We start from the raw sequence: 26,262 nt of genomic DNA, 5'->3' as shown, positions 1-26,262 counted from the left end.
CTTGTGGAGATCTAACCACCCAGTTGTAGAGGTTACTCTCCATACATGCAAAAATTAAAAACTGGACTGTTCAATTGAGTACTTTCACCCTGGATTGAGGAGCAGCTCCTCACTGCTGTTCCTGAACCTGATGAAGCATGGTGGTGGGAGTACTTCATGTTCAGTTTGCTGCATTAAAGGCAAAAGTATCCATGTTTTGTGGGGGAGGGAAGTGGTTTTGTTTGTAGAAAGTGCTAGTTTGGTAACTTAGAAGTTTCTACAAACTTCTCCAGTGTAAATGGCATTCCTAGTCAAAAGTGAGTACACGTGTGTGAGCATACGTAAGTGACTGGGACACGCATTTGAAATCTAAGAGGCACAGGTCAAAATCCATTTGAATAGATGGTCTTTGATCTCAGCCGAACAACCAGAATTGTTTACTCTTCTGCAGCAAGCAGGTTTATCTCATTTTATTCCTGTAGGTATTTAAACCATATGGGTTCATCTCAAAACAAACCAAAATATTTTTCTAAAACAGCTGCAAATCTTTGTAATGGTAGAAAGCAATCTGGTTCTTGGCTTGTTCCAAGTAAAAAGCAACCTAGAAGCTCCTGAATGTCTCTTGTGCACAAGTGGTGTTGAAGTCTGCCCTCTTTGTGCTATAGGGATGGGAAGTTGTTGTGGGATTGACCCAGTGCAGAGGTACAACTCTGAATTAGCAGGAAGGAGGTTTAATGGCATCTGGGTACCTCATTAGCCCTCAGCTGTGCCTGGGGGTGTGAGGAACCTGTGGCTGCAACAGGGAAGGTGGGCAGGAAGGAGAAAAAATCTATGGTGACACTGTTTGGCTGCAAATTTAGAAGATCCTTGTGAGCTGAAAGAGGAAACAGGGAGCTGCAGGAACACAGGTGGGAGCTGAAACTGAGGTTATGGTCTGCACTTAGAGTGAGGGAAGACTGGGATTAAATGGGAGCTCTGCATAGAATTGTGCTGTGAGAGGGGCAGACCTGCTTGCTTTGCAGTGGTTTCTAGCAAGGGATGCAGGAGCAGAGGAGGCTGTGCTGCTCTGGGAGGGGAAGTGCTGCAGCAAGGCCTTACTGAGCACCCTGAAAGCAGCTCTGTTTTTTGTGGTGCTCGTGCTTAAATCCTGACTGAGGCTCTAGTTTGCACAGTCCATCCAGCAGGAGCTGTATGGCAGCAGTGGTGTGGAAAGTTGTTGTTTGCAGACAGAGAGTAGATTGAGCAAAGGGAAGTGTTGAGTATTCCTTGGAAAGAGGCTGATTGCTTTGATGGATTGCCCCACAAATTAACCTTTTGCCTCCCTGAAGACAGACATAGCAACATGTATGTGTGCCTGTGGCAGGGCAGTGGGTGCTTTGGTATTCATATTATGGTGCTTTTTCGAGTTGTTTCCTGGTGTTCATAAGTAATGTCCTGTCTGTCCCCTTCATGTGAATGTCTGGTGATACGCAGGTGTGTTGAATGAATGCTCCTGGATTTTTTTCTAATGCCTGAGATGGAGGCATCTGAAACTTTGCTTTCCAGGAGGGTACAGGCAACATTGCTGACAGACTTGTTATTACTACTAGGGGTTTTTGACTGTAGAACTTCTATGCTTCATAGACTTACCTGAACCTGGAATTTGTGACTCAAAAGGGCTAGTGGTATGATACCTCTATATACCCCATCAGTTAATGCAGGCAAGGAAACTGCTTCCTTCCCTCCCCGCCCCCCCACCCTGCACATAGTTCTAACTAACTTCAACGCTCAAGGAGAGACACCAATGATGCAAGGTTTTCTCTCTTATGCTAATTGGTTGTATCTGTAGTGGCATTGAGAGGGAATCTATAGGTTACCTGAGGCCTTTTTGTAGCCCTGGAGTTTAGTGCTGGTGACACAGAGCATGTCTTGCATCACATTGGTGTGGTGTAAGAGCTGCATCTTGTTGCAAAACTCTTGTCCAGGACAGATCTATATTCAGGAAATCTGCCTAGGTAATTGCAGGGGCTATTGTTTTGAACTTGTATGTTACCCAGCAGAGCTTTACTAGATTGTTCTGTTTCCATTTAGAAGTTACTTTGCTTAAAGGGGAAGCATTTAATTGATTTAGAGATGATCTATCCTAATCTTGTGTTGAGGAATTATCTCTTGCAAAACCAAAATAGTCTCCCTGTAGCTGTGATACATATTTTGTCTTGCCACAATAAAGGTTCTCAACTGCTTTCTCCCTATTAAGTTGTAAATGGGTGGTTTTGTCTTTTTTTCCACTCTGAACCCTTCTAAATGGCATGTTAGAAATTGTATTTGGTTTCTATCACAAAACAGGGCTGAACAAAGCAGCAGTGTTACTTATTTTCTAACCATTCAGAGCTGTCCTCTTTTACTGTGGCAGTGTATAATATTAAAATGTTAGCTTCTGCTAATTGGCAAAACTGAGGTATTCTAATAAGAAAACCTACTAAAACCGGTTCGTTACATCTATTCCTGTTAAACATTAACTTTCAATGTAAATTACATGCTGGAAACAATTGTATTAGAAACACTTCTATGATTAAGAAGTTATTAAAAAAGTCACTAAAATCCTCCTTATGCATACTTATGTCATCTTACACTTTTATATGTGTGTCTTAAGGCTCTAATGGCACTAGAACTAATATCTCACAATGCATCTCTTCATAATATTCCCACTGGTAGGCTGAAAGGTAGTATTAAGAAGATCATTAAGAGCATAGTCTCTCTATGTTCCCATAAGCTTTCCATTAATTTGCATTTAGCGATCTAAACTACCACAAAGTTAATATTTACAGCAAGATAATACATTACTAATAGAAATGTGAAGCACACTTATTCCTTCTGCTTATTAATTCTACTTTCTGGGCACAGATGTGGTTTTATAGGATCTGTTTCCTTGCTAGATATGTGCTAATGACAAGTGCACCTAGAATCATTCTGGACAGACTCAAATTTATAAGTGCGTACTGTCCTAAAACTTGCTTATATACCAAGCAGTAAGTCATCTCTCCGTTTCCAGATGTCCCCTTAGAGTAGTGCTGGGAGCGATACCAAGCAGGCTTTACTGGAGATAAATATAATATATGGACCATATATCAACAGTTTTGGCTGAGGCCATTGTGTTTGTACAGCTCAGTTTTGGAAGGCATGCATGTTCTTTGGGTCTAGCAGTGAGTCATGAGGTTACAACCAATGCACGGTCAAGAAGTTACTTGGCATTTGCCAGAGCAATTGGATGCATCTTTCTGCAAATTCAGGCATGCTTTGCTATATTTGATGATCGAAAACTGGAAGGATTTGGATATAATTGCTGGACTCCAGAAGCTGGTACTCCTGCTTGAATCTGCTCTGCTCATGCTACCAGGCTGCTGCTTTCATTTACATGTAGGGATGGGGACAATGCTATAATCTTTCCAGATGTGATGAAATAAATATTTTGTTAGAACATATTTGCATGTATTTGCTACAGTCTGAAGAGACATGTCAGCTTTCATCAGATGGAGAGGTAATAAATTTTATTGATTGAACTTGTTTCTCACTGCTGGCAGCCTTCTGTGCCTTACAGATCTGTTTTTACTGAGGCCATTTCTGATGTTCCAAAATTGGAAGCAGTTTTAAACAACTGTTTGCTTAATAGTTGTCATAGCGCTGAGGAGAATGAATGTTTTCTTTAACTAGCCCCAGGCTGCCCATCTGATCGTGGGCTGTGCTCCTAGTAAGAAAGGGGAGTCAAGAGCAGAGAAAGTTGAGGCAAGTGTTGTTACTTAGCACAGCATCTAGTTTTATTGTTCACTGGTTAGAGCCTCAGTGAACTTTTGCAATAATATTAAATGTGGCTTTTTCATCAGGCCTGCAGGGAAACTGTTACACAAGGATTTAATCTTTTTTTTTGACTGAAAGTCCTTCAGGACCAGGCACTAAAATTTTGTCTGCTGTCATAGCATGTCTCCCAGCACTGTTCCATTTGTGCCTAGGATCACTGAGTAGTCATATAATGAAAGGAGAAACAAATGGTGAATGACTCTCAATTGCTTTTGCGCTGTGCGAACTGCACTAAGGTATTTGTTTAAATGAAAGCTTTTAGCATAAATAGCTATGCATACAGAAACCAATTAAAGTTTTGAGAGGTCTACCTAAAATTTCTATTTGCTTCCACAACAGCTGTAAGAATGAAATAAACAGAATAGTCTGACAGGAACCATATGCCCTTTCTTATGTTAGAACAGTAACAATCAACTTGTCCTACATTATTGCACTGGTGTTAAAATGTAAGCTATGTAATAAGGATGTTTAGCAGTTAGTCTCTCAGATGCTGAAGAACTACAGCTGCATTTAATTGAAAACTTAATCTTTGAAAACACTGTTGGCTCAGGCCACAACATAAGAGAAGTTGTAAGAGAGGTAAGTATAACATTAATCAATGTTTTGCTGTAACTTTCTCTGAGGTATGTAGCGAATTGGTTTGGTTTATGAATACACATAAACTGCCTCTGGAATTAATCCCTAAATATCTCTTATTTAAGTGGAGAGGAAACTTATTTGTGGGAAAACTGCCTGGAACTGTTGTCCATCACTTTACTACTATTTGATCATGGTTTTGCAGAAATACACTTTTACATTTTGCTTGTTTAAAAATTGTATTCTCATGAAAGGATATTAGTATACATAGCAACAGAAAACAATGTGCATACGAATAACTTGTTATGTGATTTGTTTAAATGAAGGAGCCTTACTTAAAAAGAGGTAAATCTGGCATGTCTGGGCTATTTTATGGTACGGTAAATGATTCTAGCCTTCTTGAAAATGAATACTCAGAGACAATAGCAGCATAAGTATAAACCCCCTATCCTACAGACGAAATAAGCATAAAAATGCCACCGCAACCCTTTACAACACACACCTTTTTAGTGTTTAGCTCCTAGCATAATTGTGATGACTGCCAGATCTGACTTTTAAGAATTTAATTAATGGCAAGAATAGAAAATTCTAATTTCCATTGCCAGATATGGCATTGCCTATGCCTCAGGTGAAGACTTGTTACATAATCTGAGAAGCTTTACATTTGAATACTTATGGGATGTTTATAAAGGAAGAGAGTTCTACTACAGCTTTCCAAAACTGAGAAAGAGAAATAGAAAAGAGGCTTAAGGGGAGATGGTTTAGTTCTGCTTCACTTGCATTTAGTTCTTCAGGCTTATGTTTCCCATTTCTTCTGGCTTTCCAGTTATGCCTGACATCATAGCATAAGAAAGGTTTCTATGATTCTCAGAACTTACTACTAAGTAATCTTTTAGAGACATGGATTTTTTAAAATTGATTTTCTTTTCACAATCCTGTTAGGATAAACAAACGAAGGCAGCTATTCTTTACCTGGAGGCATATTAACCTAGTAGCATTTGCCTTCAGATTGAGAATATAAAGCAGCAGGAGACTGATTAAAGCAAGATCTTGTTTCCTTGCGAATGTTACCACTGTCATGTCCTGCTAAATTCTGGCTTGTGTTGATATTGACCTTGGGAACCTCAGTGGTACCTGGGTCAGGAAGAAAGATAGCTGTGATTATTATTTTAATCAGTACTTACAGAGAAGCATCTGGGACAAAATATGATGTATTCTGAAGGGACAATCAGGACTATCTGGAATAGAATAGGTATTGGAGGGGATGAGGGGGACAGACATGAATAGCAAGAGGTAGAAATATTACTTCCTGGGAAGGAAGGAAGCATAAAGTGCTTAGCCTCCTATATCTAATTGTGATGTTGCTGCTGTAATAACAGATCCTGAAGACCAGATTTTTAGATATTTATTTTCTACCCGGATTTCTTGTTTAGAGAGAGTGGTGGTAGATGACAGCGTTACAGCTGAAGTTGACAAAAGGTGTCATTCAGTTCAGAATTGCTTATTTTGGCACAAAATAAAGTAAAAACAACTAATGCAATTTAAAAAAAATATTTTTGTTTTCAAAGATTTGGGATAGGTAGCCGTGACTGTGATTATAGGGCTTGAGATTTATAGCTCACTTGTAATTCACTCTCTAGGATGCTAATGGGATCCCAGAGCTATGTATTATAGGAATTTATGGGCAAATGGCAATGTAGCAACCTGCTGAGTTGTTGGAAATTTCCATATTTGCTGTGTTTTGATGGAAGACTTGTGGAAGTGCATTTCCTAATTTGGTTTGGCTTCCTTGCTGCTAGCAGATTCCTTGCGAGGTTATGTGAAATAATTTTATGCTTCCTGCTAGAAAATGCAGAATGGCAAGATATGTGGGAATGTTAGAAATTTGTATTTTTAATCATCTGTATGTGAGACTAAATACAGGCAGCTTGAAGGGGAAATGAGGTGTCCCTGAAGGTGTGTCCACCAGGAATTCTAGAAAGCCAATTGTGTTGTGCCACATGTTCTTTTTGACACTCGGGAGCACTAAGGCAATATATCTTTCTACGAAATAAAGGTAAATCCTCTTTTTTGGATGAATTCTGTTTAATCCTGTTCTTGGGATTTGTGTGCAACAGAGTTTTGTTAATTAATAGGCATGGGGCTATCTAACTGACCTGACAGTACTAGTTCAGGGGTGAGAGGGAAAGATACAGGAACAAAACACATACATCTTAGTTTTCATTTTTATGTTTGCCTCACCTGGAAGCCTGAAATAATCTGGCATTAATAGGTGGTCAAAAAGCTAGAGCATTGCATGTCTGTTAATAAAAACATTGGAGCTGCTGTGTAATTTTCATCTATTCACTCTCACAGGATGAGGGAGTTACAGTAGGGTCACTATTTAGATCCAAGACTCCGTGCTGGTTTATACCCCAGGTAACTTAATTCGGTAGGGTTAAATAGTGAATTATATGCTTCCTAAATTATGGATACTTGCTATCCTTGTGTTGGTTTGGTTTTTATTCATTACTGGATTGTACTCATGGCACGTTCTTACACGTTCCTGATTTATAATGGATCTCTTTATTGAATTATTGAGCAAAACTTTTAAATAAAACATCAAAGAATTCTCCTCTTCTATCAATTCTCCTATAGTCATCAGATGTATCAACCCTTAGGACTACTTTCTTCATCAGAATACTGACACTGCTAGACTTATTCCTAAATGTGCTATGCACTAAAATGTTCACCCAATATAGCCTTTTTTCTTTTGAAAGTTGATTTGCCTTATAAGTATGCAAAATTAGATTGCTTCTTGTACAAATATATTACACAGTAACTGTTCTGTTCTTTCTGGCCACCTTAGATGTGCAATAATTTTTTTCTGCTCTGAATCCCATTTTATAGGTGAAGAAAAACAGAGTACTTACAGAAAATGTAGTTAAATTGCTTCTTAAAAGTCCGTCCATTATCAGAGTTGAGAAAAAGACAGGAGCCTGACTTCCAGCCCTTGGTCATTTCCCTTGTTCTGCATGTTACATACTGCTTTGCTTGGGCTAGGAAGCCACTGAATCCAGATTGTATTATGGAACTGGGAACTGTGATTATTTGTCAGCAAGCCAGTTTGTGTGGAGATCAAAACTTGAGCTCAGGTCTTCTCATGGCCACTCATGGAAGCTCTACTTCTTAATGCTTTTTTGGGATTTTTCTGCTTATTTCAATGCATTAAAAGTGACTTTATGGTTGTGATTACTGTTGTACAATAACTTTATGCTACCTTTGAGGTTCTTGTCACTTCCATAGAACCAATAAGTCTGTTTTTTGCCTGGAGGGGATTAGTGTTTAGTTTGCACATAACAAAACAAAGAGAAGGCATAAAGCACTGTTCAGTTATTCCAGAACCCCAATAAATAGTTTGTCGTGTAAGTATTACGCTTTAAGGATGGATGAGATGAGACTACTGGGAACAGCATTCCATTTCTGAAAGTAAAGCATAAGCTTTGATTCACAGAAAACAAAATTTGGAACAGCTTGAATTTTTTTTAATAAACGTAACACCAAAAGGAATATGCATGTTTATATTTAAATGTTTCATTTCTGTGGGCACTATTAAATATATATTTCCGTCACCTGGCTGTTTTTCTAAAGGCTAGAATAGACTTGCTTGGATATCTGAACTAGAAAAACGTTCTATTATGTCTTGTTGCTTATTATATTTTATTCCCTCAAAAGGGAATGAGCTGTACAAGTAGAAAAACTTATTTATGTGCTGATTTTAAAAGAGGGGAAAGAACTGGCTATCACCACAAGCTTCCACTGTTTCACTGGCAAGAGGTTTTTGTAGGCTTGGCCCGAGATGAGAAGGTTTTTTGTAGCTGAACATGATTTCAGTAAGCACTTGGACAAAATGATGAAAGAACAGTGTAGGTCTAGTGAATGCAGAGACATCACCTCTAGAGTTAGGAAGCCCCTGACCTGCATTTAGGTGGAAGCTGGAGAAGATGTTGGGGAATTAGCACTATCTTCTTGCTCTCTTCTCTAGCACCCACCACTATTTCCTGATGGAAATAGGACGCTGGCTAAGCAGTGCTTGGGTGTATGGCTGCGGTCTGTGCTCCTAATGGATTCAGCATGATCTGTGTGTGTCTGGGCAACAGAACACTTATTGTTTGGGGCTGTCAGTATGTTTGCAGTTAAAACTCTTCGAGCTCTCGAAAATAACTGAGCCTCCACATTTAAAAGCAAATTAAAACAAGGTAGTCAAAGACATTTCAAGATGTATTTAGATACAAACTGCCTTTTCGCTCCTGCAACAACCCACCTCCTTGACTGCTTCTCATCAAATTCTAACAATGAGGTTTCTTTGCTTTATGATCTAAATTTTTCTATTTTTTGCCTTCAAGGCCCTGGGTGTGTCTTTATAAATTAGGTTTTTATCTATATCAGATGCTCCTGGCAGTGCAGAGTCTTGAGTTTTCTTTATTTATTTTCTAATACTTAATATATGTAGCATTTCAAAGATCTTTGTGTGCTTTAGTTTGCAGCATTTCTGTGAGGGACACTCTCAAAGAAAGCTTCTTGTCCCAGTCTGCCCAGCTGACTGTAAATTTTTTTTGCCTTTATTGCTGAAATGTTAGTTTGCAGCTCTCAGCTTTCTATCAGCTACTGCTGCTTCTCTGAGCTGTTGGAAACTCTCAAATTATGCATCTGTAGCTCCTGTTCCATTTGCAAGAGTCATTCATATCTGCCCTTAATTTCTGTTCCAACTGGCACTGGGGATTGTGGCAGTCCCAGACTGTGCTGTACTTGACACTGTAGATCCTTCTACCGAAACTTGAGTATCTTCCTTCCATCATACTCCAAGATCTTTTTATCTGTTATTGGTTGTTTAGGTCGCTTACTAGGCTCCAACAGTGTATTTTCACTTCTGCTCTTCCCTGATACAGAAAGCTAAATCACACAAAAAACAAAGGAGCCAGGATTTTTGTTATCATTTTGCCACAGGAGCTCCCAGACTTTTTCGTTGCCCACTTCTCCTGGTCTTGCACAAATAACATAGCTCTGTAGTCTACAGTGGGTCAGAAGATCCTGTTGCATTGGGATTTCAGGACTGTGGTGCAGCATTATTGCTCTATGCTGATAAAAGCTGTTCCTTACTCCAACTGGTTCCATGGCAACTGGTCTCCTCAGCCCCATGAGGATTGCTGGCTTTGCGGCTTGGGCTACCCCAGATCAAGTGGAGATAGAGCTATGTTTTCCTGTACAAGTCTGAGAAGCCAGTTTATTTGCTGTCTTTAGTAGAACACAGTCTGACGACAAGAAAGGTAGATACTCTGTGTGGTGGCTGTGAGATGATTTGAGCACACTAGAGTTTTCTGTGCCCTAGAAAATAATCCAAAGGGATGTGACTGTTCTGTAATTAAGAGGGAGAAAGTGCCAGAGCTGCATCCTGACTCACCTTTTCTTCTGATACATGCTATGCCTTATATGGGCACAATATTTAGGAACTGAATTCCAAACCTTTAACAAGATGCTCCCAAGATGTATCTTTTCCCTATTCTTTCCTCGAGCCACCCCACTTCCAGCCTTTCACAATTTGGATGTAGTTTGATTTTGATTCAGAAACCTGAAAAAGGCTGCCTCTCACTTGCATTTGTGCGGATGCAATAAGAGTTCAGCAGGGAGCTCAGCAATCAAACATTTCTGAAAGCAAACAACTTGCAGAGGTGAGAGACAAAGGCTTTTCTGCCAGGACTACGTGGAGGGATACCTGCATGTTCTCCATCACATCTAGCAGGGAGTAGAGGAAGGGGAATGCTTGTCAGCCCCCATCTTCTCCCTTACATGTGCTAGGAGCTAGGACAGGTTCTTGTCCTCTCAACATCATCAGAAGACAGAATGCGTATGTGTGTGCTGCAGGGAACATGAATATCATACTAGAATTCAAAATCACAGCAAATCATAAACTGAATCTGATTTAACAATGGTGTAAACAACAACAACAAGCTACTTCCTTTTTGGGATTGCAACAAGAGGAATGTTATTTGTAAGAGAGCAGATAATGCCCATCTCTGTGACATTAACCTCTAGATGCTATTGCTTAAGAAAGGAGGACAAAAAGGGAGAAAAGCACGTGGCCTTAAAAATATGATTTGTATTCCAGTGCTTCATTAGAATAGGTTGTTTAGGAATGCTGTATTTTTTCTGTCAGCAGAGATTTTTAAAGAAAAGATAAAGCAAACCTACACTAATAGACAGTTACTTATTTTGTCTTGTAAGACAAAGATGGACAAGATTAGTTTTAATGGTTCTTTCAATTTATATGGAAACTACATGTAATCTTATTCCACCTTTGTGGGGGAACTCCCCACGTTAAAAATATTTCTGCACCCTGCTGTCAGTGGTGTTCCTGTGGGTTGTGGTTTGTGTAACTGGACATACGGGTCAGAGAAGTTCACTTGCCCTCCTTGAGGGATATAATACCCCATTTTTCCCTATACCACAATAGCAGCAAATTCTGTGGTCACTGTCCTGCAGAGAAGTGATAATTAAGTAAAGAGAAAGCATGATAATATGATGTAGCATAAAGGGTTTTCACATGAATACAGATGCATTATTCCCAACCACTGAACCTATACTTCATGAAAATCTTCATGCACTTGGTGCCAGGAGCACTTTCCTAATCTCATGCCATCTGTGCATCTGGCAGAATCTTATAGGAAACTCATTTTTACATCTGCTTGGGAATGTATTCTTCCTATTTAAACAAAAAACCCCATCATTTTTAAATCATATCTTACAGCGGAAGATACTGGATTTCAGTCGGACTACTGTGGAGAGAATTTTTTTTTTTCCCCCATTTTATTTCTTGGGCTAGAGTTCTTATTTTCCCGAAATGGCAAAATGCAGATGCCAACATACCAATATACCAACAAGATGGTGCTGTTCACAATATTTCCAACTTCAGGAAAGATTTTAATGATTTTTTTTTTGTGCTAAAGTGTATGGTGAACACAAACAGAACTATGACAATCATGATGGTCATGGTGTGAAAGAAGAGGTTTATTTTCCCACATTAATTCTGCTATGGAATGATAGTGTGCACACTGTATTTGTATTGAACCCTGACAGTGGTAAGGTAGGGTCACCACAAGAGAGATCACCACTCTTCCATCTGTTTAGAGATAATTGTGTATGTAATAAGCTAGGATCTTGTAGCATGGACAAAACCTATCCATAAGAATATCAAAGAGATATATACCAAAAAGAATAGTTTTGAGGTGGTGAATTAGGAAGAACAGTGACCATCACATAAGAACTCGAGATAAGTAGATAAAATTATCTAGCAATGAGTTTATAATTACAGGGGATAGCATGATGCAAGGCAAAGTTAAACTGTGAAAGTTATTGTCGTAAGGTGCTTTGGATGCAGCAAGTGTGTGCTTTAGGGGAAAATTCATAGGGGAAGGGTCCATCAAAGGCTACTAAACATGATGGTGTAGACTTTAAGCCCAGTCTCAGGGATCTTTACACTGTAGGATGGAGACAATATAAATCTATCCTTATCGTGGTGTTATATTCTTTTCCTGCTGGGCTAGGTAAACTTTTGGTTTGGCCTAGCCTAGTACTGCCATTCTTGTATTAGTGAATGTAGCTTTGCAGATGTTTACCAAGCTCATTAACATGTATGTCTGTTTTGTCTTTACACATTCCTTTAGCTCACAGAGTTGCTACCTTTAGCCTACATGAGATTTTGTCCAAAACAATATGAAGACTTTAATATATTACAGAATAGTCATTTTCCCAATATGTTTTGCTGTGTGCTATGCAAAAGAAAAAGTAGACTCTTGTGACTGACCAAAGAATTCAAAACAGATGTCTGCTCAAGTGAACACAGGTTATCTTTATATTGGGAAATCCCAGTTGTAATCGTCCTCACAATTATTTTCTTGCAGTTAGAACCTAAGCTTCTTCACAGTCTTTCATTTAGGATAAAGCACTCTCTGTTTTAGTGTTCAAATGCATGGTACAGAGGTAGCCCTCACCTCTATGCAAGTGTGTTTAGATTTGCAGAAGATACTTAGCTCATTTCCAATATGCAGTCATCACCAATTAAAAAAAAGTAACTATCACATAACTATTGCAGAGGCATGATATTAGACGTCTTCAGCAGTTACCTCTCTCTGGGATGATATTGAACATGGGCAGGCATTATTTCAATCTCCTGATGCAGAATTAATCAGAACTCCTGCAGTCTCACTTGGCTCAGTGATACTGTATTTTGCAATACAGTATGCATTAGATGTGTTAGTGGATTCTGCGTGTGATCCTTTTCCCCTCTGCAGGCAGTATTTGACATCTGAGGATGCTGCTGGGTGGCCACAACTGGTGGCAGGGCTAGGGGAAAGTGAAGGGAGGAAACTGCTGTTCCTCCTTCCCTCCCTGAGCCCATCCCTCCCTTAGGAGTAGCCATAGACATCTCTTCTTGACTCGCTCCCTTCCCCGCCTGAAGGAACCTGGATAAAGGCCTTTTAGCTTTTTTAATGTAAAGTAGGGAAGGTGAGAGGGAGTAGAGAGAAGGGATAGGGATGAATATGACAGAAAATGACAGTAAGGTGTATACTTAAATTTTAACTAATACTGACAAATCTTAATGGTTTAATTAGTTAATGACAGGATGTTGTGAACTCTTTAAACTGTAAGCTTGCTTAGATTTCAGTTTTGAGGGCATATTTAAATCCTAGTTAAATCCTGTGAGGGAAGAAAGCTTTTAAGCTGCCCTTTTTTTTTTTTTTTTTTTTTTTTTTTTTAGTCAAAAAGATCTGTAATGTTAGAGAGAACAATTGCTTGCTTAGGAACAACCTTCCTTTTCTCTGTCTCCTAGCTCCTTGCACCTTAAAAGGTAAAACACTAGAACAGTTTAACGCAGTAGAATCTGAAGAACAATCATATTTCAAATGACTACCATAATTTGTTCAGCTTCTTTTCTCTCTCCCCCCCAAATCTCAATTATGGCAGATGAGCAAAACACCACAGGTTCCCGTCACTTCCTTAACTTGTCAGAAATTCTCACGGCTCATTTCACACTCTGGCTAGCTTGATGTTAAAAGATATGTACACTCTTCTAATTTATGGTTAACAAGTCCATGTTATCTTTGTAATCCCTATAGTCATGCAATAACAATTCCCTGTGTAGGTTCAACTGGGTAGTACAAATAATTTCTCATAAGTTTACTGATAATATGAAACACATCTTACGGAATGAGAAAGCTTGTTATAATAATTGTTTGCAGGTGTTAAATGAAAAGCATTATAGAAATATATATGTGTAACACTCTATTAAACCAGAATCTCATAATAAGAGATGGATAATGATAAAAACCCTACATATCTCACAGCTCAGAAATTAATTTCTTAGACTTCCATCATTCAAGGAAATCACATTCCAATCACTGTTCAAGTGACATGAGTTTTCATACTTACAGTAATCTCCTGTATTGGCAGTATGTCAAAAATAGTTCTCTGAAGAATAAGGCTAATTTTCTAACCCAGTCAGCCCTCACTTTGAAGTCTGGATTGGGATGGTGATGGAAAAGTTTCTGCAAAGGTTGAAGTAGTGAGCCTTAAAGCATTCTTTATTCTTCCAGTATAATGATTCAAAATCTACCCTCTCTCATTTCAATCTTTTGAATAAGTCCCTAAAGCGGAAATAGGCAGTTTCACCTTGCCGTGCTTAACTCTTTCAGTGCCTTTCCCTTCTAGATCTTGTCCAACTGCCATTAGTCACACATGATATCTTATTTCAAGCTTTTGATTAATCTTACAGAACTGTTAGCAAGGTCTTTCATTCCCAGAAGTGCATTTCTTTTGCATCTATAATAGGTTCTTGTTAAAGCTGCTTAATAAATGACATCCAGTACTTGAAGAGGGAAGGTATGCAGGGTTGGGCAGTCCTTGCAAGACTGAAAACCTGGGAATATGCCTATTTGAGGAGGGAGGTCCTATTCAGAGGCCCAGCAATGGCTGTGCCATGTTCCCCCGTGAAAAGGTTCTGCAGCCCCTTCCTGGCTCTTCTGAAGGTGCTGAGGTGGCGTGTGCTTGCTTAGTCCTCACCTTCTATGGGTGCCCTTGCCCCCACTTTGCTTTGCTGGCCCTGGTGATGCAGCAGTGTCAAATTGTCAGCAGTGGCTGCACTGCTGGGGTGTGTGCTCTGCCTGCATCAGGGCAAGTGGATCAAAAGAGATGATGCGGCCTTTGTGATGATTTGCTTTGTCTCTGCTGGGCTGTCCCCTTCTGCTGTAACTTCTATGCAAAACATTCGGTTGTTTGTTTTGTGACTTCTTCGCTCTAGCAGCGTCCTAAGGGGCACTATCTTCAGATGTACTACAGAAATAAATAATGTAGTCTCATAAATCATCACCTCTAAATATTGAGTTAGATATTTTATGAAAGTGTAATGACACCAAGATCTAACTCTGTGTGTGTGTGTGTGTTTAAAAGTTACTTTCTTTTACCCTTCCAAAATGGAAATTGTCATTATCTCCATCACCAGTGTACCCCTCTCCATACAACCTCTAGTCCCTGCTTTTGCAATGGTCTCTAAGTGTCCATAATTAAGGGCTGCTGCTGTGGATCGCACTAGGGTTCAAGCAGGTGTGTAACAACCAGTGCCACTCATACACTGGGGTATGGAGTATTTGTGGATGTTGCGTTAGTTTAATTCACTGGACTTTTCACAGGAGCACTACCTCTACCCTTCCAGCTCTGTACGAGCCTGTGTCTAATTTGGTACTCTAATTCCAATGAGGCAAACAAGGAGGAAATAAAATGGAAGAATCATAATAACTTTAGCAATAAATAAAATTCAGATCAGTCCACTTCTTAGCAGGCTATCGCTCTGTTGCAAAGTTTATGACTCTCAGTGGCTGGAGACAGATAATTATTCAGGGAGAAGTCAACCTCTCTCTACTGTGATGCTCTCAGAAGCACCATGAAACTTTAGGATCTACAAATACAAATAATTATTTTTGTCAAAGGTCACTTAAATGCAGACTAGAGTAAGTCCATATGGAGAGTAGTATGGGTTGTGTTCTTTGCTTGATGTTTCTGTGGGTTTCACTGAAGAGCACATTGGATATGCAAACCCAAATATGCTCCAGCCTCACAAAGAAATGGGTTCTTAGTTGGGTAAGAAAACACTAACTCCCACAACTTCCAGGTCAAGCAATAAGGTGGAAAGCAAAAGACTGCCAAACTGAATGAATTAACTTGTAGTAAGATGATGAAGACACTACCTTGACAACTTCTGATAGCAGCTATGTTTTACTGGCTGTAATTCAGATTCAGTTATAGAAATTCTATTCACTGGCTCTTATTTCCATCTTTCGCATATGTGTCTATAAGATGGGAATCTAAAGATAAGAAACACCTGTGAATGATTAATGAAAATACTAGCTATTTAAATGAGCAATGAAAAATATTTAGGGAACCCAGTGACTATCTTCAGATTAGCAAAAATCATGATAGTGGAGACAACTGTACTTCACAAATGACCACACTTTTGGACTGCTGGAGGAGAATAAACAAGCCCACAACATGAACATGCTTGTGCCTTACGAAGGAACTGAAATGTGGTAAAGAATCAGTCTCTTATAATACGCTGACTGCTTTTGTGGGATTAAATGGCCTAATCAGCCCCCAAAGTGCTGCACCTGATATTTCTTTCCGCTTATGCTGAATGTAAAACATTTGGATAATTGTGTGGGCTGCAGAGATGTGCAAAGACAACATTTCCCTAATACTCTTTGTAGGGGGTAAAGTATTATTGTATCTGTCTCTGGCCATGGGGGTTCCCATAAGAGTTAGTGTAGTCCTAAAGCTTTTAAAGAAAATACATATTACTTGCAATAAGATTCAGAATCCTTGTGTTCAGCCTGAAATGGTTTTATGGGGAGTAAAAATTTAAAGCACTTGCCTGGATAAAATTATATGCATGCTGACCATCCCCATTCTGCTTTAGTCTGGTCAAAATCAGTTTGCAAAATAATGCTTGGAGTTAGTTTGAAGGAATGATGTGATCTCTGATGCCTTAAACAGTATTACTGGAACTGTAGGAACCTGCTTGTGACCTACGCTTTATTCTTCCTGGACATCGTCTGTAATGGGAGCTACAAAAGCTTAATGTCTCACAGAACTGGCTGCTGAAACGGTTGAATGGCAATAGCAGCATGTGTAAGATGTACCAATCTGTGTGTCTTTGGCAAGTGCCTGGCTTTGGTGGGGCTGATGCTCCAGAGAGTCTCTGCTGGCTCCTGCATGAGGCAGGCACTGGGGAAGTGACCAGAAGTCTCTCTTCTCTGCATCTCAGTTCCTTATGTTTAAATTATTTTAGCTGCTTAAGCTGCTGTGGGTGTTGCTTACATCAGACTTTAAATAAAGTCTGTAAGGGGGAAAAAAAAAAAAGCAGCAGCTCTAAAACTAGTCAAAATCACCTCTAAATTTATCCTCACCCCCCCTTACCTGAAAGTGCAGTGCTCAGTGACAGGTGTACCTGCTCCTCCTTGTCTTCTTGACAAGTTTGTGTTAGACAGGGGCAGTCCTTGTGCAGAGGCTGGCGGGGTGAGCAGGGGAAAGAGAAAGGGTGAAGTTGTCCTGGAGCAGCTCACCTGTGTGTGGCCCTGTGGCAATGTCTGGGGAGATCCCTGGCAGGTAGTTTCCCTGCCCCACCAGCCTGGAGGGCAGTGGCCACCTCCACTGAAACCCCTGCAGATGATCAGGCTGGTGCAGCTGCTGTCGTTGCAGGTGGCGCGGTAGCAGCAGGTGTTTTTTGTCATTACAATGTAGAAGTACACTCTGGGTTTATGTTTTAAATTGCCCTGAGCAGTGAAACAGAAACTGATGGGAGATTTGGGCTCAGGGCTGGAGAAGGCCCTTCAGCTTGGGTTGAGCACAGCTGGGACATGGACCCCTGCAGTATACATGTGGTTGCTGTATATTGCCCAATTCTAGCCCTTAGGATTTGCAGTAACTCTGATGTGTTACCTTCTGTGTAGGCATGAGTCTACCAAAATAAAATTATTCTGGGAATGAGACATTTTTAGATGTGAGAGAAATAAATAAAATAATAGCGGGGAGAAAAAACGTGAAAGGGTGACAAGGGAGAAAGGACTAAGGCAGTTACTGAGCCAAGAATTTACATATCTCAGTTCAGCTAGAAGTTCTTTCATTGTTGTTGTTTATGGGTCTGCTGCAATTTTCATAAGATGATTAAGTTCCGAGTTAAGTCATTTCAGCCCTTGTTATTATCCAGGTGACAAGTCATAGAACAGAATAGAATCATAGAATTATTTCCTACCTATCCCCCCCATCCACCCAGATTCTTTTATAATCTTGTACAGGATAGTATAAGGAAGCTGTGCTTGCTCTAAGTTAGTGTACGCTTAACAGTAAGTGGCAAAATTTAACTGGCAGATCTTACTGGTGCAGCAGTCTGCTTGCTTCTGACCACTGCTCCAACTGTGGTCAACATTAGTAAAATGAATGGACTTCACATGCCTGATCTTGTGCTCTCACACTGTATTGAATGTTGGAATTAAGAGCAGAGAAGAAAATGTTAAAAGTTCAGGGACAAGAGAAGCCATGATTTAAAAGTCAAATAAGCATGTAGCCCCTGAATGAGCAGAAGCACTCCTAAAGTGTAGTTGTTTATCTCAAAAATTGTTCAAATGACATTGTGGTGTTTCTCATTGAATGTTGTGATGGTTTCCAGAACTAGTATTCTTACTCTGAACACAGACAGGGGAGAGAAATTACACTACCAAATCTGAAAATACAATCTGGAGTTTGAATGAATACAGGGTTGGGATTTTTTTCTTCTTTTGCCTAGTGGATGGCCAAAATTAGAGCCTTGCTTGCATCAATTTGTTCCCAGTGTTGTCAGTAATATCCTTAGTGATTGCCGCTCTTGTGCATGGTAATTTTTTGACCAGGTGTAAGTCATTGGACTGGGTTGGTACACAAGCAAAAGGAAAGAGATCATCTTTCTTTGTGATGGCTCTTTGTAGCTTGTGACAGGAAAAACATAAGGGTTAGAAATTAAGACTCAATACAGAAATGAAGGAGATCTCTCACAGTGAAATTTCTTAATGATAATCTTTAGGATTTTGCAAACCTTCAAAATCAGTGTTGTGTTTTTCCATCACGTGATAACCTATTCTGAGCAACTGAGAACTAAAATATGCAGATAAGTACATTATTGCATCTAGGAAATGAAGTCAAGAAAGACTGAGAAGCACCTCCGTGTTGTACGTGTGTGCATGTGTTCACACTGCTCAGCTCCCTCCTGTACAGGCTGTGTTCTTACATCTGCAGAGGGGAACAGCAGACAAATGTTCTCCTTGCTGACTCAGTGGACAAGCACAAATGTAGCTGATAGGAGAGCAGAAAAAAGCAGGGTTTCCTAACGGGGTAGTGGCATAATGGTATCTTGCTTTGATCAGAAAGGTACTAGGCATTCCTGGCCCTGGGAGCACTGAGTGCCAAATGTTGTTAAACACTAAGTGGATACACTCTGTGCCATCTGGGACATGTGCGCTAGGAAAGGGGACACTGAGCTGGTGTAAGCTGCTACCATGGTGAAGTCCTGGGGCAGGTAAAGTTTATGCTGGTTGCTGACCTGCCTGGGTTCATTACGGTGGGAGGGATGTCTAGGATTTCATTTTCTATGGGACTTTCACCATATCCGTCTCCTTTTCCCCTTAATAGTCAGTCAAAACAAAGCCTATTTTAAAAGAAATGAATGTAGAAAATGTGAAACATAAGGATCTTTTACAAAGTGTCTTTTACAGTGCTGGGGATGTAAAACAGGGCAGTGGAAGATAAGCCGTTTTATGTATGTTGAGGAAGTCTAAGAATAAAGATTATAGGCAAACAGTCCACCTTTCTTTACAAGGCCTTGATTTACATCCCTGAAATCTCAAATTTAGCTATTACAATGAAGTCCTGTTGCACACAGAGCTGACTTTTTATCACCACTTAAAATCTAATTAATCCGTATTGAAGCACAAAGATTTCTGTTGTGTTTTAGGGTGAGGGGTCATAGAGCCCTCTTTGTTCATCCTCAGGCTTGTAATCATCAGGCACTGGGATATAATTTTACCAAGCAAATTGGAAGGTAACAGATCAAATCCTTATCGGAAAGCCTAACTCATGGTTTAGTGAAGTCCTTCGTCCTTTATATGAAACTTTATACTTGTGAAGAACAAAAAAGTGTTTCAGAGCCTACAAAGGGTTAATAGCAAAGGCTTATATTTGGGGCAGCAGAGAAGTAAAATCGTCATAGCTTCCACCTTCCCTCAAGGTAGCAGTTGTTCCAGAACTGCTGGGGAGACCTTCCTCCGCAAGCTTTTAAGACTCTGCCCTTATAATGGCCTTGGTGCATCGACCAATGATGCAATTAAGTGGCATACTCTTCTCTCTGGTGGGATGGGTCCTATCCTGTCTCACCACCTATTTACCCCAGTGGAAAAATCTTAACTTGGAACTGAATGAACTGGAGATCTGGACCATGGGACTCTGGCAAGCTTGTGTTGTCCAGGAAGAAGGGGGGATGCAGTGCAAGGACTTTGATTCTTTCCTAGCTTTGCCTCCAGAGCTCAGGATTTCTAGGATTTTGATGTTTTTTTCCAATGGATCAGGGCTTTTGGGCCTCTTGGTCTCAGGATTTGGGTTGGACTGTTTGAAAATTGGTGAAAGACAACAGGAACAAAAGAAGCGGCTGTTGCTGTTTGGAGGAATGCTCTTCTGGATATCGGGGATTACAGCTACTGTCCCAGTTTCTTGGGTTGCCCACTCCACAGTCCAGGAATTTTGGGATGAGAATATACCAGATATTGTTCCCAGGTGGGATTTTGGGGAAGCGTTATTTGTTGGCTGGCTTGCTGGATTTTGTCTCATATTAGGAGGATCCCTTCTTAATTGCACAGTCTGTTCGACTGAAATCCATCCATCTTCGGTCCGTTACACAGTAGCAGAACAGCAAGATCAGTGTCAACACTTGGAAACTGAAACTGGGCCTTAAAATAGGAGGTTTTAAGTAGTACGGAAAGACTGCCTTGTCTTTTTCAAACCCTCATGCAAGCCAGAAGCTTGTTCCAGTAGTAATTCAAAGGACTCTTTGTTATCTAGCTGATTTCCTAAACTTAGGTGTTTTCTCCATAACTGGTCCTGGAAGGTGGTGTGTTTTCTCACCTGCAGAACTGTTTAAAACTGTGTTTCACAGCAGAATGCTGAAGTTTTCATAGACTGCACAGAAAAGTTGCTTTTGCTTTCTCAACTGCACTGTAAAATCCTGAAAATGAATATGCATGTTCCTTTACAGCTTGGCTTTTAACCAGAATATGCTTCCTTTTTATATCCACCAATTAAATGAGCCTCAAAGCTTGACTCCCTGTTGCAGTTTTCCACTTGCCTAATCTAGGGACATAAAAACTCGAGAGTTTTCACATCCTAAACAGACTAAATACATGCATTGCATCAGGTTGTTTTTCTGTATACTTGGAAATTGTTGTGCTGAGAAAACTGTAGGTTTCTGAAATTCTAGCAAGCTTTGCAGATGTCTTTTTGTGCATGGGGTGTTACAGGGCGGGTGCTTCATAGCAACTGTGTTTTCCCAGTCTAGCACATTAAGCTGCTCATACAAGTTATTCTAAGTGTTTCTGGCACCTGCATACTTTATGCAACAAAAATGGTCTGGGAAACGCTACTTTAAAAAATACTTACACTATCTTTTTCTGATACAGGTATGGAGGCGTTATGCCTCCAATCAAAGGCTCCCTAAGCTCCATTCATTTAGAGCAACATGTTGTTCTGAACGTGGAACCTTTGACTTTAAACAAATTCTATTTAAGCAGCCACAAAGCAGACAGCTTCATTTGCTCTAAGCAGAAATCTATCAATGTGGTGTTGGAACTTAATTTGAAAACAAACTGCGAGATGCCAAACCAGCAGAACTGTTGTAATACTTTAGCAGATTGATGGAAAGTAAAATACATGCTTTTCTTAAAAAACAAACAAACAAACAAACCAAAACTAATGAAAAGTGAGCCCAGCTGTGGCCACACCCTTCAGTTATTTATCTTGCTACCTCCCTATTCCCAAACACTGCAGGTGGAACCAGGCAACGCAAAGCAGGAGAGGGAGGAGTATTTCATGCTTTATAAAGCATGGTTTTAACTTTTGTTTATGTTTGGTATGACAAAGAATTGAACAGAACAGTGTCTGAAAAAGTGAGTGGTTTAGAGCTTCTGTTACTGTTAAAAATGAACTTGGTCCACAGACACAGGCTACAGTTACTTGGACTTCTGTTGGCTGTACTAGGATGGATTTTAACTGGTACCTGTAACTATTTACCAGACTGGAAAAATCTCAACTTAGACTTAAGTGTACTGGAGCTTTGGACCCTGGCAAATTCTGTATAGTCCAAGATGTAGGAGGAGCACAGTATAAAGGTTTTGATTCTTTCCTAGCTTTGCCTCTAGAATTCTGAGCCATGTGATCTCTGGTCGTGGTTTGGACTGCCTAAAGATGGAGGATACATAGCAGACAGTAAAGAAACAGCTGTTAGTACTTGGAGGACTACTCCTGTGGATGGCTGGAGTTCTGGCCTTAGTCCCTGTTTCTTGGATTGTCACTTCTATAAAGCAGGAATTTTGGGATGAAGACATCCCAGGGGATGCACTGCTCAGTGGTTGGTTTGGTGGATTTCTTTATAATTCTAGAGAGATCTCTACTCCTCTCCACAACCTGCTTATCGTCTGGCCATCAGTTACCAGAGCAAAGTATGCAATGCCAGATATGCAAGACACCCAGCAACATCTGGAAATGGAAGACTTCAAAAAGGGTAGATATAAGGTTTTCAGATTTCTTACTCCTGCATTACAGTAAGAAAGGTCTGCTGAACAGACAGGTTACTGTTTACAAGATTGGAGGAGAAGGACTGTTTCTTGCTAAGTAATCCCTTTAATCACTATTTACCTTCAAATTTAATTACAATGATTGACGAGCTGTGGAGATTTAAGTCACCACTGTATTTCTCCAAAATCTGATCAATTGCAGATTTTTTTTTTTTTTTTTTAATAAGTGAGTATATATTTTTTTTTTATCTCTAGGCAAATACAGAGACTTGACCAGATTTTAAATGGTGGAACTCCTACGGAGGCTGCTTTAAACAATGTCTTTTTTACAAAAATAGTATTGAAATCCTGAAACAGTTTGTAGTGCCAGTTCGATACGCATTACAAAAACCTAATACAATACTACCTTGAATGAGGTTCCCTGGACTTGTATCATTTACACCAGTGTAAACAAGTGTTCCCAGACATAATGTCATGTAATACAAGGGGAGAGAGATAGATGGAGTGTATCCCTGCACAATCTCTCTCTCTCTGGAAAGCAACTGTCTCCAAGTAATAAGGAGACTTTGTCCAGTGGAGAGTTGCCCGTGTTCATTGCTATTGCAGTTTTTACTTAATGAATGTAAAGAACTAACTTCAAGTATATGCATCAGTTTCTATATAACTTATCCTAAGACTTGTCAGCGATTGATGTGAACTTTCTATAAATTGCAATGATTTTACATTGACAAAGCTGTAGCAGCCATCTGTTTCTGCAGAGCATATAAAGACATAAACCAGCAATAAAACAATTACATGAAACACTGGCCTGGAAAAGAGCTTTGTTAAAAAATGTATTTTCCAATCACTGAAACACATGGAAAGTGCAGAGACAAGTTAATCTATGTGATGTAGTTGCATACTTTTACAAACAAAATTAGAACAGAAACACATTCAGAATATAACCTGATTAAATATTTAGTTCAGTCCTGAGCATTTGATATTTTATATAGTATAAACATAACAATAGTAAAAAACCAAAAACCTTAAAATTATTTGATTTGTATTCTATAACAATTTCTGCTAAACTTTGCTCCTTGGCTAAATATTCTTGTACCAGTAGTATTTAGACTTTGATATATGCAACTGCAGTGACATTGGTACCTGGAAATAGAACTAATTACATTCGTTGTACCCTGCTGCGCAGAGTAAATTCCAATTCAAGAGAAATATTTATAATTTTAAACTCATGGGGGTTTATTTGTATGTATTATTTTAGCTTATTCTATTGAGTGTTTCAAGTGTGAGTAATCTGAATTAGTAAAAAAACTCCAAAACACCAACCCCCAAATTGTTAAAAGCTGCCTATAAGTATGTTCAACTTTACCAATTTGGAAATCAAGGAACATGAATATGTTTAAGTCTCTCATTTTTAAATGAGTTTTGCAAGCTAAAGCCAGCAATACTTGAATTTCAACCTCACCTTATCCTTACGAATCAGACTACAATACTTTTTTAGAAATATAGCTAACCTGGCAAGAATTTGTTTAGCTCTAAATATTTTTCACAATAGCATCCTCCATGTCAAATATTTTTATGGCCAGAACTGAACTATATTAAACAGAACATAAATAAGACTGTAAATAAATAAAAGAAAAATCATAAAGTACACCTCTAAACATCATTCTACAAACAACTTACATAATCAAATTGAGAAGTTGAAATTGTCAACCTTCATTTCACCTCTACATAAATAATTTCAGATTTTTTTTTAAATTGACCTTTCAAACGTGAATGTTATCTCAAACCTCAGAAACGAAAAACAAATGGGGCATTCATAAAGCATGTTCAGTCAGTCATCTTGCCCAAAGTAGCATGTTTGTCTATACATTTAAGTGAACTGATGTATTTGTGCATAAGAAAACCCTTGGGTGTTACACAGACCTCTCCTCACAGAATTGTCACTTTGAATTTGAGACAGCTGCTACCATATTGTGGTTATATTTGCTTCCATTTTCTCACCAAGTAATTATAGCCTTTTTGAAAGATGAAGTCCATATATACATGGCTTGTTGCTTGGGGAAGAAAACTTCAGCCAATTAATTAAATACACCGGAGTGCAACATAGTAAGTGGAAAATAAAATAATCCTATTATCTGCAATGTCCACCTACTTACACGGTACCCACAAAAAACCCCAACTGCTTCACCAAGACAGGGCTGCTTAAACACCTACACCTGATATTCTGGACTTCTAGCAAAATATATCCAAGTTGATGCTTCTCCTTAGCATGTAAGAGAAATCTGAAACATGCCATTCACATCTCTTTATTAAACCTGTGCACCCTCAGCTGTATACAGGGTCAACTGTATTTAAAAAAAATGTTACTTTATGGTACCAAAATATGTGAAAACTTCTAGTCAGGAACTTTTCTTTTTCAGAAAGGGTTTACCTTTCCAGCAAGACTTCTGATATCTGAGTTACTATGTGACAGATTTTTCTTCTGGTACAAATACTTCAATGAAAACATATTCACATTTGTAAACCTAACAAACACTTTTATGTATTCCTAGCTGGCAATAAGACAGCCTCTAGGACAAAAGATTAACATAGAGAAGCTCTCATTTTTAAGTGTACAGTGGTTATAACTATTCCAATTTCAATGTTGGTACTATGAATCTGATTCACCTTTCAGTTCAGAAAGCAGCTGCCCCTTTTTGGTAGTCTCATAAGTTTTTAGCGTTACTTGCCTGCCTTGCTTGGCCCACTCTCCTACACATACAAGAAACCTTTCAGTGCAGGTTAACGTACTGTCCATTCACAAAACTAAACTCTGAACTCTGTAGCTTCCTACAAAGTATTAGAAAACAAAACCAGAAAAATTTGTTTTCAGAAACAAAATTCCAGTGTGAGTGATGAATCTTGATTAGCAGCTGTTGTGAGGCAGCCTTGATGTTTTGGAAAGGAGCTTTCACTTGTGGTTAACTTTAAACTATGAAAGTCACACTCTTGTACAAAAATATTGCATGGCAAAACAGCCATCTTCACAGTCTGCTCACATGAAAATAAAGATACTCTTCTGTTGAACGTAATATTTCTCAACACAGTGCAGTTCAACACTATACATGCTTGGTACTGCCTTTGTTCCATCTTTACAAAATAAAAACACACATGCAATACATACAAACTGTACAAAATCAGCATCAGTATACCAAAATTAGTCTACTTTGGTTTTCCGGTGGTTGGTATTTTTGCCATTTTTTAAGCATACAATTCAATTCACTGTATTTTACAAATAAACACATCAATAGCGAGTGTAAAATAGAAGATCTTTAAAAGCAGGTCACTGGAACTACAAAGTTCATCTGAAAAGAGATGAGCAAGTGGAAAAACACTTCAGTGAAAATGCATAATCACAATCAATTACACATCATCTGCTGGAAGGGCTGGTATACTGATCTTTGCTCTTGTGAAGTATGCTATCTTCTCCCTGAAATTAGAAAAGAAAACAAGTTATTATTTTACTATTTATGGCATGACTCCAATGTCATCTGCTGTAGAGTTGCTGATGTTACAGCACAGTTCTTTAAAAGATGGGTTTGGAAAACATACAGTGAGGAAAATCCACAGTCAGTTTATTTACAACAAATGTGATTACCAGAGCATTCTGACATAATTCCCTTCTTACGCAGATTTATGTAAAAAGCAGTTCCAATTTTGGAAGATTAAAAAAAAAAAAAATCAATATTTCATTAATACCTCCAATGATGAGACTGCAATATTGATCTAGTCGCTAAATTTCCTATGATGATATTTCAGTGGGAGGATGAAAAGGCAAAATAAAACATTTTATCCTGACTTGGGAAAAGTGAGGGAAAAAAAAAATCATAATTTAGTCTGGGCAAAACTCAGAGAAGCAGAATTGTCAACTGTTCTCTAGCTGCTGCCCCTGTGCTGTTACCATTTCCATCGCCTATGAACTGAGGGATTACTGAAGCAT

The 26,262-nt window shown here is 39.1% G+C and overlaps 2 protein-coding genes and 1 pseudogene across 6 annotated transcripts in view; 2 read left to right on the top strand and 1 right to left on the bottom strand.

Moving 5' to 3' along the window:
- The first annotated feature begins 19,795 nt into the window (after nucleotides 1–19,795).
- LOC135988527 (claudin-22-like) lies at nucleotides 19,796–20,449 on the top strand. Its single transcript, XM_065634557.1, has one exon. The coding sequence runs from the start codon at nucleotides 19,796–19,798 to the stop codon at nucleotides 20,447–20,449; it is 654 nt and encodes a 217-aa protein (XP_065490629.1).
- Nucleotides 20,450–21,689: 1,240 nt separating this feature from the next.
- LOC135988721 (claudin-22-like) lies at nucleotides 21,690–22,314 on the top strand (annotated as a pseudogene).
- A 925-nt stretch (nucleotides 22,315–23,239) lies between these two features.
- The window catches only part of WWC2 (WW and C2 domain containing 2), a 100,242-nt gene continuing 97,219 nt past the window's right edge, over nucleotides 23,240–26,262 (bottom strand). For all 5 annotated transcript variants that reach the window (XM_065633328.1, XM_065633329.1, XM_065633331.1 and 2 more), the window contains one exon: nucleotides 23,240–25,752. In XM_065633328.1, the coding sequence (XP_065489400.1) occupies nucleotides 25,686–25,752 (67 nt within the window). In that variant the 3' untranslated portion in view covers nucleotides 23,240–25,685. The remainder of the gene's footprint in view (nucleotides 25,753–26,262) is intronic.

This window comes from Caloenas nicobarica, chromosome 4 (genome assembly GCF_036013445.1).
Source record: "Caloenas nicobarica isolate bCalNic1 chromosome 4, bCalNic1.hap1, whole genome shotgun sequence".
NCBI lineage: Eukaryota > Metazoa > Chordata > Aves > Columbiformes > Columbidae > Caloenas > Caloenas nicobarica.
This window is presented reverse-complemented; position numbering and strand designations above follow the sequence as displayed.

What these genes read in the sequence shown, in the direction of transcription:
- LOC135988527 (XM_065634557.1), top strand. Translation starts at nt 19,796, where the DNA reads ATGGCCTTGGTGCATCGACCAATGATGCAATTAAGTGGCATACTCTTC.